The following is a 10,573-nucleotide window of genomic DNA, read 5'->3' as shown; positions in this document are numbered from 1 at the left end:
TTTATATAAAAACTATTCATATGCTCAACTATCATAAATTAATTAAGTAATATTATAATATTTGTTATATGTAGTCGAATAACTATGATAAACGAGCATATGAATAGTTTTGTATTTAGGGTATTGCATGGCCTTAAAGTATCGTATCTTCATGTAAAATATATGCTTCAAATTAAAAACATAATAAATTTAGTGCAATAATGCTGTGGAGATAAATGTATTTATTATTGCAGCTAATTCTTGATCGTTTATGACGAGTTAGTGAAAGAATTGTAGTCAGTCTTTAAAAGGCTGTTTTGCTCTTGGTGCATCAAGTGAGCGCTGTAGCGCAGGCTGTAAGGTTCCCGTTTATCATACGGTGGGATCGTGTTCGAGTCTTGGTGAAGTTTAAGATTTTTTCATTTTTTTTTTCATTACAAGGAATTTTTTTTTAATAACCATTAATCTATTGGACTCAATAATAAATAAAAAAATGCATTTGTTAACAAATTAATATAAAAACATTGAGTTTATTTTACCTCAACTCATTTGTTATAATAAAACGCATTTTTTGTATTTATTAGCAAATCTAATTTATTAATGGGTACATTTGACCATTTTATCAAAATTAAAAATCAATTTAGGAAAAGCATTTTTATTTTATTTATTCACTTATACCATAAGTACATCAGCTATCAGATAAATCAAATATTTCTTTATTACACTTTATTTTTCCGTATACTAACATTTGTCTTCGTTCACGCCGTTCACGGTGACAGGCTGTGAATATAATATATATAATTTTTGATATATTACGTTCTGCATTTAAGATGGCTACTGACGTATTTCCGCTGGCAGTACACTTTGTGCAGTCTGCATTCCTTATATCAAAATTCACTTACTATAGAGCGTAGTACTATTCAAGATGGCGGACTTGGCAACCTTGCACTATAGTTACCTTATCCTGTATAAAAGTAATATTTTATTATGGTACAAATATACTAATAATTTAAGTAAACAGTGTGATAAGTACAAATGTACATATATAAGTATTAACATATATTTTTCTTGGAGAAAACGATAATTTGTTCAGTATACAGACTTCTGAATGTATTCTCTTTTCTAATTTGTTAAACAGTAAATGTATATTTAAATGCAATTGGTTACCCTAAAGGAAAATAATAAAGGGCATATAATTTCCTTTATAAAAAATTATTGCAATAATATTTTCAATATAAACGTATGCTTAATGAAATATATAAGCAAAACTTAGTATGTAAGAGTAAAGTACATCCTAGCAATTAATGTATAATGCATTAACCAATGTCCTATCAAATATATAAAATATATTCTTGAAGGGTAAGAAGATAAATAATTTGTACATATATACAAACCCTAAGAAGATAATGCCAATGGGACATCGAAGAATCATAATACAGTGCAGAAAATGAAGTTAACGCAGCTTAGAAATAATAATCCTTGATACATGAAGACTGCGACAGATAAAATATGATGAGGCAGAGTAGGAATAGATTCTTACACTGTAGTCTGAAAATAATATAGCAATTAAATTAACTAAAAAGTATAGAACAATGAAAGTAAAAGCACAAAAGGTTTTATAATCTATGAATGTATTGCCTGATTGAACTCATTTTGTTACTTAACTACTTTCATAAAATGCCATATTTATTAAACATACAAATTTATAGAGATGTAAAAGATTGTAGTTAATCCAATTTCCTTGTGATAGGAAATTATTGAAATTCCTTCAACATGTATGCATGAAGCATAAACATAGATTTTATATATGTAGCTGTCAAGCAAATCCTGTACTATGCTCTATTTTGAGAACAATTTCACCATATTTGTAGCGAACTATGCAACAATGTATATTACAATAACCAGCATTTCATTAGCAATATGAAAGATATCTTTTTTACTGATAAAAGTGTAAATAGTTTGTACGTACCAAACTTCAAGAAGCTAATGTTCAAGGGATATCGAAGAGGCATTATACCTAGCACCTAAAATAAAGTATGCGTAGCTCAGCCACAATAGTTTTGAAACATATATGATGATGAAAGAGAAATTAAATATGAAGCACCATATTTTTAATAAGTTCCTCCCACTATGGACTGTAATTAAACTAACAATTAGGATAACCATAAACTGAAGAATGTACAAATATAAAATGTGAAATGTTTAACGCACCTTTAAATTTATTATTTGATATAATACTTAATACACGTTTCAAAATAATCTTACCAGCATCAGTCTATTTTACATAAAATCTCTCATTGCAAATGATATCATCATTAAATAGGCTTAATCAATTTCTCATATTGGAATTAAAATAGTACATCATTTTTCTGCGGGTAGATGAAAGCATGCCTACGAAGACTGATTGACCCATAAGATTGTTATTTAAAGTCTTTCTTTTCATATTTTCCTGTAATAAAAAGTAACCATTTAGCTAAAAGTTTATTTTGAAAAATACAATCTACTTCATAAGTAATCAGATATTATGATGTAAATATAACCAGAGATGAAACGGGAGATTGCTCATGCGAGGTCCCGAGGCAATCCCTACCGGTAGGCGGCGCTGGTGTTGGCAAACGCGTGTCTCAGGTCCATCTAACCCCTAACGCCATCTATCGGAAGAGACCACGAAGCACGAGCGTTAAGCTTAGAATAGGGTAAAACATATATGCATTGTTGCCAGAAAGCGGAATAAAGAGAGAGCGGAGATATTTTCTCGGACCTCTCTGTCTTTCTCGCTGTTAGCTTCTAGCAGAAGAGTCGAGGCAAAATCTTTCCGTTTCGCTTTGCCGAAAATCTACCAATATTCGATGTCATTTATATTTGCAGGCCAATGCCTTTATACATGATTTTTTCAGCATATTTATTTATCAGCATTGACTTATTTAAATCAATAATAAATTAAGGAAATGCGTATTTGATATATAATAATTATTTTAACTATAATTTCATCGTTATATTTCGCTTATTTCCGTAAAATCTGAATTTCTTTAGTTTATTATTGATTATTGTAAGTCAATGGCCATTAAAAAAAATTTAATCTTAAAAAAAAAAAGAAAAGTACCGTTCAGGAATCGAACCCGGACCCACAAATCGCCACGCTATTACCTTACCGCCTAGACCACGAGGCTTCTTCAGTGCACCGTAAACAGATAGTCTTTTTAAGGGCTTGAAATCTTCTTTTAAACCATATAAATAAACGAGCAACCGACAGCTTTATTCATTATTATTCTGTCATAATGGTACACAAATTAAGGAATAATTATATTTTGAATAGTTTTCAAAAGCTTTTCCAATAGCCAAGAACGAAGATAAATAATCAACGCTCGCAGTTTCCGTTCTTGGTTATTGGAAAAGATTTTGAAAATCTACATTATATAATTATTCTTTAATTTGTGTACCATTATGATAGAATAATAATGAATAAAGATGTCGGTTCTTCGTTTATTTATATGGTTTAAAAGAAGATTTCAAGCCCTTAAAAAGACTATCTGTTTACGGTGCACTGAAGAAGCCTCGTGGTCTAGGCAGTAAGGTAATAGCGTGGCGATTTGTGGGTCCGGGTTCGATTCCTGAACGGTACTTTTCTTTTTTTTTTTAAGATTAAATTTTTTTTAATGGCCATTGACTTACAATAATCAATAATAAACTAAAGAAATTCAGATTTTACGGAAATAAGCGAAATATAACGATGAAATTATAGTTAAAATAATTATTATATATCAAATACGCATTTCCTTAATTTATTATTGATTTAAATAAGTCAATGCTGATAAATAAATATGCTGAAAAAATCATGTATAAAGGCATTGGCCTGCAAATATAAATGACATCGAATATTGGTAGATTTTCGGCAAAGCGAAACGGAAAGATTTTGCCTCGACTCTTCTGCTAGAAGCTAACAGCGAGAAAGACAGAGAGGTCCGAGAAAATATCTCCGCTCTCTCTTTATTCCGCTTTCTGGCAACAATGCATATATGTTTTACCCTATTCTAAGCTTAACGCTCGTGCTTCGTGGTCTCTTCCGATAGATGGCGTTACGGGTTAGATGGACCTGAGACACGCGTTTGCCAACACCAGCGCCGCCTACCGGTAGGGATTGCCTCGGGACCTCGCATGAGCAATCTCCCGTTTCATCTCTGATATAACTGTAATGTCCTCACCAGTCTTCACTATACATAGAACCTTGGAAGAGTAGACTTTACATTATAGAAAACGTAACATGCGCAGACAAGCCATTCATATTCATAAAATTTATAGACGGCCATGCGTAATAGTTATTTTAGCCTAGGGAATTTTCGGAGATAATAGGGTCTACCTTATTGGTAATATGTATATAATCAATGATTCTTTCTCTCGATTATGTGAAAAGGATAAGTATATACCTTAATGTAACTGACAAACGTTCTGCAGGCTGTATTGGATCTCTTATTACAGTTTTTTTTTACAATTATTGGTGCAATAATATGCAATAACTCCTCAAATTGGCTGGGATTCATGCGATAATAATTATAAAAGTTTTTTGAGGTAAAATACGGCACTGTTGCATTGAAGAAACCATTTTCTTTCCTTCTAATAAATATAGGATCAACCCAACATCTTTTCCTTTTGTATTTTCGTTTTGTAATACTATTGCTATGAAGCACTGCAGCTAATGCCGCTTTTGATCGTATCCATTTCTCTTCTTCCTTCTGATTTAAAGAAACAATGCACTGAATTACCCACTCATAGTATCTCTTATCAAAACTTATTTTCCCGTTATTTGATAAATTATTCGCCTATAATTTTTTTAAAGGGAATATAATAAAAAATGCATTTTTGTATATAAATATAATAATGTCTTTATCGAATAACTTAAATACTTAGATATACATATTATACCTTATAGGTAGAGCTACACAAAATGTAATGATTCTGTTTTTATTTAAGAATAGTGTGATTATTGAAAGCCCTTATCCCCGCGGATATCAGCGATATGTGTCAAAAGTTTGAAAATTTCAAATTGATTGGCACACGTCGCTAGCGATAAAATAAAGCGAGGAGAAGGAGAAAAATGAGGTCATGTGACCTCCAATCGCTAGCGACAAGCGACCCATGAAAATGTACCTTAACTCGATTCAATTACCGAAAATTGTCGATAACTAGTTACTGAATCCATATTATTCCATATAGACGGAAGTTACAGAATCGCTCTTTTCGTTACTGCAAGCGACAACTATCGGTAGTTAGCGATACCGACAATCATCGCTGGGAAGTTAAGGTACGATTTCACTTGTCGCTCGTCGCTAGCGATAAATATAAGACGATATAGTATATGCAATCCAAGATGGACACTAGCGACAGAATATGCAGTTTATCTCTCCTATGTTTTCACTTGTCGCTCGTCGCTAGCAGCGACATATTCTGAGGCGGGTTCTGAATGTAGGAACGAAGGAAACGGGTAATCGCTAGCAGCAATCGCATGATGGTTTCTTAGGTGTAGTGACTGTGGTGTCGTGTTATGGTATATGACATTTGAATTTAATTTGCATATGTATAAAAAAATTGTGAATATTATAATAATAATCAAAAGTTATGAGGTATGCACATATATTGAATGAGGAATTAATAAAGGTTTCATATATATTTGAAATGAATGTTTTCTTAAATCCTTGTTATGAAAATAATTCCTTCATTTTCCTATATAGCATGAGAGGATGAAAATTATATAGTTCATATATCAGAAAATAATAATTTACATTAGTAAAGTTATGATTATCCCTAATTTGATAATTTTATTAGTAAAATTAATTGTTGCTACATGTTACTCATAATAAAACTTAATTGAATTTATTTTGTAATAAAAATGTTACAATTTAAGATTCTGTTTTTAGTAAGAAATCTATACAGGGTAAGGAACTTAAACCGCCCCAAAACATTAGTAGAAAAAGATGCATATCTTTTTAACTATATAAGAGATATTCAATTTTTATATATGACCTTTGCGATAGCAAATAACAAGAGAATTCGAGAAGGTCCTATGCACAAATTGAATATCTTTTATAATTAAAGAGATACTCGTCATTTTGCATCTATATTCTAGGGCGGTATAACAGCTTCACTCTGTATATATGCCGTATTATTTTACAAGCAAAGCCTGTTTTTTGGGTTAATTATATTCAACGTTTCTTATATATTAATTACAATAATTATTCATTATATTATTTTTTAGCTTCATATGTATCGGCTTGCTATAAATGTGACAAATATATTTTCAATTTGAATTTCCATCCATTTTTCAAATTTAAAATTCACACGATCCGCCTGTTCCGTTCCGTTGAAAACATACGAGCAGCGATACAGGCGATACGGGCGATACTAGCGATGTCGCTGAAAAGTTGGATAAATCCAACTTTATTTCAGTGTCGCTAACGACAGAATAAGCAGAAAGTGTAGTATACTTTGTCCCACGTGACCATTTGTCGCTAGCGACGAGCGACAAGTGAGAATCCCAGCACTGATCGGATCGGATCGAGCTCACGCGGAAGCCTCTGATCCATCTAGAAATTTTTTTTTCGACGTTGCATTCCTGTGGCTAGGTTGAATCGTGATCTGGATCGGATCACGAACGTAAACGTCCTATACTAGACGGAGTGAATAGGGATTTCTAGGGAAAGCTCCGTCGGAGCGAAAAAAGTTTAATTTCGAACTTAACTCAACTTTACTATACAGCGACGTAGCATAATTCAAAATGGCGGAGTTGGCAACGCTGCGGGAAATTATCCTAGCAGCTTTTTCTGTGATATCGAGTCTACTAATTGTGTTTGGCCTTGTGCTGCTAGGTGAGGTTAATTTGCTTTTCTTATTACATAGTCTGGAAAAAGAGTAATTCAGTTTCATTTTGATTACCTTATACTTTTATTAAGGTTACAGTAAAATTAAAAAATGTTTTGATAAATGACCTGCTTTTCCATTTTTTTAAAAACTAAGTCTTATTTATTTTGACCCACATTAATTGCTTTTTTTTCATATTGAATGCTTTAAAATATAGAAGGTTATTAATGTTTAATTTTTTCTAGGTTGGTTCTTGGTCTGGAAATATTTTCTGTCGAGATTTAGACTTGTTCGTGAACTTTTTGGTGGTATGAGTGAATCCTCTTCAGTTAATGATTTAAAAACTGGACGTTCCAGAATTAAAAAAGTTCGTAAAGACTAACTATCACTTAATTGATTTTAAGAACTATAAAAAGACAGCTGTAAGGTGTTTATAAATTATAGAAAAAATGTCTATAAATATTCGCTGTGCCAATACAGATGATTTGTTAAATATTCAACATTGTAATCTTCAGTGCTTACCAGAAAATTATCAGATGAAGTATTATTTATATCATGCTCTTTCATGGCCACAACTTAGCTATGTAGCAGAAGATGAAAAAGGAAGAGTGGTAGGCTATGTACTTGCAAAGATGGAAGAGGACTGTGAAGATAATCCCCATGGACATATTACAAGCCTTGCTGTAAAGAGATCTCATAGAAGATTAGGTATAGCACAAAAATTAATGAACCAAGCATCTAGAGCAATGGTTGAATGTTTTTGTGCGAAATATGTATCTTTACATGTACGCAGAAGCAACAGAGCTGCTTTAAATCTTTATACCAGAAGTCTGGAGTTTGAAGTATCTGAAGTTGAACCTAAATACTATGCTGATGGGGAAGATGCATATGCTATGAAACGGGACTTAAGTATTTTTCACCAGGAAAAAAATATTGCCAAGGACAAATCACATTCTGGTAGATGTTGCGACCATTCAAGTTCATAAAACTAATGAGTTAACGTATAACAATTAAGTGATATAAATATAGTTGCATATGGCATCAAATATTTTGTCAGCATTTGTGTGAATCTTAAATATAAAAATCTTTAAAAATTATACTAACCATGTTTAAAGTAAAATAAATTGGTTACTATTAATCTTTCAGTTAGTTAATTTAATATAAAGTAAGTAGCTAATTAAATACATTGCTAATGTAAAGGTTGGGGCAGGTAATATTGTAAAAGTAAACCTCTCTTTTGAGTCATGTTAATAAGAAAAGCTGGATGAGATATTGTAAAGCCATTACTAATCTAATTAGTTCTTAAGCTGTTAGTAATTTTGTGTTAAATTAAGACCAAAATAACTAAAAGTAAACTTGTTACAAGCAGAATAATAAATGATAAGTAAGAAAGCTTATTGGTCATATTGTCTAACAGGCAATTTTGTAATGAGTAACCTCTAGAATAATCATGTCACATAGATATATGTTAGTATAAATTAATGAGGAGTATCAAGTATAAATAATATGAATCAAATTTCAAATTAAACAGTTTAACTTTTTCACATATTTGCTTATAACTTGCATAACAGAAAAACATAACACAGTAATGTAAAAATGATGTGGATATTACAGCAGAAATGTTGAAAATCACTATGCATTGACGCTAAACGCCCGCTATTTTAACATCAACAAACACGTCTAATTGATGTCACAAAAGCGATTTTTTATTTTATTCATTAAAAATTTACTAACAATTAAATTACAAATGAAAAATAATTATATTTACAATCAATTTTTCACTAATTCAGACTACTACAGTTTTTGTATAACAATGAAAATCTATTATTATGAGTTTTACCTTAATAGGACTAAGATTTGAGATGATTGAGCCTATTTTTACAGCAGATTAAGGGGGGAGCCTCGTGTAATAAGTTTTTAAAATCGATTTTTTTTTATATACATCTTTCTTTAACGGCGGCATATGTATAGGAGATTCGGGACGGCGACATTTTACTACCCATTAGAGGAACTTTTCGTCTACAAGGTTGGCAGTACTGAGAGCACAAGAGTTTTATTCAAGGTAGGATCCCTATAGCCATTTTCTGCAACTACTAACACATACAAGGTATGTACATACATGTGTTTTTGACAGGATGAGGTTAACTGAGAAATAATTCCAGTGAGAAAATAGGAGCAATATATATAGTATAGAATTGGAATACTTGGAAAAATATATAAGAAATATTAATAAATGAATTTAATTGGTTTTTGTATATAATTAATGAAGAATACTTTATTGTCACATCGCATTGAAGAATGGAGATACAATTAGATAAGTTATCATTTATTTGTATATATCTATCAAATGGATAAATTAATGTAAGGGCAAAATTCTTTGTTCAAATGTGGCTTTAATTTTACAGATTAACAAATTATAAACTGATGATTGACTTCGATGAATAATCTATAGGAAATAATAAGCCAATTGAGTTTTTCCATTGATGTATGGATGGACTTAAATTTAGCGAAGACTGCATGCTCAAATCTACGTACCATTGTATCCAGCTGATTAAACTCATATTTACATAATTTAACAATGGCATTAATATGAGTCGCACTTTGCTAGAGCATAATATTGGATATGAGAATTTAATTGTTTGTATTGAGAACAGTTTAGTATTTTATATGTATGTACAATGTAAACACACAAGTGAGTAATCCAAAATTATCATATTTATTATTATGAGTTTGTAAGTGTTAGGTTTGGTTAATTCTTTATAGAATTATCAATCTATTTTGTCCGATAAAATCTTATACACATATGTATAGGTAACATGAGTTAATGTATCTTTGAAATTTGTAGGTCTAACGTTGAAAAATATGAATTAACTTATTTGGTTTACTATGGTATATAGTAATTCACATTAATTCTATGTCTATATGAAAGGATCTGAAAATAATAACACATAATTGTATAAAGACAATATGGGCATAAATACTATTCGTTTATTTACTTTATAAAACACCTTCATTTATAATTACAAATTGGAGTTGTTCCTTCTTTTGTAAGTATTTATTTTTTATTACAATCAATTTATCTGCAATATTTGTTGAATTATCTATTACGATAGCTGGAATTTCCTTGTTATTAATAGTTTGCACTTCTGATCCTCTGCTACCAATATTAAGTAATCTATTTACCATGCTCGTTCTTACTTGAATAAAATATGGATTAAACGTATCACACTTATAAAAGCGTCAAAAATGTGCCTTGAAATGATTAACTCTTATCTATCTTGAAAATTGGTCCTGTCTTTAAAGGGGCAATAAGCTTTCTTATCTATTCCATGTTTTGCCTATTAATTCCAAATAATTGTTTTCATATTTCTTAAATTAATGTCGATTCAATCTCTCTTTCTCCCTGAGTTTCCTGCAAAATAGAATTAAATATATATACAATTAACAAATATTTGTATATTTTATTAGGCTTTATAAAGATGCTATTAAAAGAAAGCAATAAGAAAATTGAACAATTACAAAATAGCATTTATGAACCAATAGATAAAAGAAAGAAAATAACAATGTTAAACGACGAAATAAATAAATTTTATAGTAACTTAAAAGAACTAAATAATACAGGAAATACAGAATTCTAGATATTTAATTTGATGGAAGAGTTTATGGACATAAAGGAATTGATAAATCAATTAAGAACGAGCATGGTAAATAGATGACCTAATATTTGTAGCAGAGGATCAGA

At 30.7% G+C, this 10,573-nt stretch overlaps 1 protein-coding gene and 1 long non-coding RNA gene across 5 annotated transcripts; one reads left to right on the top strand and one right to left on the bottom strand.

Moving 5' to 3' along the window:
• Positions 1-634: 634 nt before the first annotated feature.
• On the bottom strand, positions 635-2,561 carry LOC136782935 (uncharacterized). 4 transcript variants are annotated; one of them, XR_010824194.1, is made up of 5 exons: positions 2,520-2,561; positions 2,191-2,428; positions 1,645-2,114; positions 1,374-1,527; positions 635-943 (listed from the first exon to the last, which is right to left on the bottom strand). It is a non-coding gene; the product is annotated as an uncharacterized lncRNA (long non-coding RNA). The 4 variants fall into 4 exon arrangements; XR_010824196.1 differs by having other exon boundaries at positions 1,679-2,114; XR_010824195.1 differs by having other exon boundaries at positions 1,374-1,854; positions 1,949-2,114.
• Positions 2,562-6,736: 4,175 nt separating this feature from the next.
• On the top strand, positions 6,737-7,973 carry vnc (GNAT family N-acetyltransferase vnc). Its single transcript, XM_066742713.1, has 2 exons — positions 6,737-6,839; positions 7,077-7,973. The coding sequence occupies exon 2, from the start codon at positions 7,281-7,283 to the stop codon at positions 7,815-7,817; it is 537 nt and encodes a 178-aa protein (XP_066598810.1). The 5' UTR covers positions 6,737-6,839; positions 7,077-7,280; the 3' UTR covers positions 7,818-7,973.
• Positions 7,974-10,573: the final 2,600 nt, after the last annotated feature.

Source organism: Prorops nasuta, unplaced genomic scaffold (genome assembly GCF_024137725.1).
Source record: "Prorops nasuta isolate Cenicafe-Biocafe unplaced genomic scaffold, Cenicafe_Pnas_1.2 PNAS00031, whole genome shotgun sequence".
Taxonomy (NCBI): domain Eukaryota; kingdom Metazoa; phylum Arthropoda; class Insecta; order Hymenoptera; family Bethylidae; genus Prorops; species Prorops nasuta.
Note: the sequence above shows the minus strand (reverse complement) of the source record. Positions and strands in the feature narration are given on the sequence as shown.

What these genes read in the sequence shown, in the direction of transcription:
- vnc (XM_066742713.1), top strand. Translation starts at nt 7,281, where the DNA reads ATGTCTATAAATATTCGCTGTGCCAATACAGATGATTTGTTAAATATT.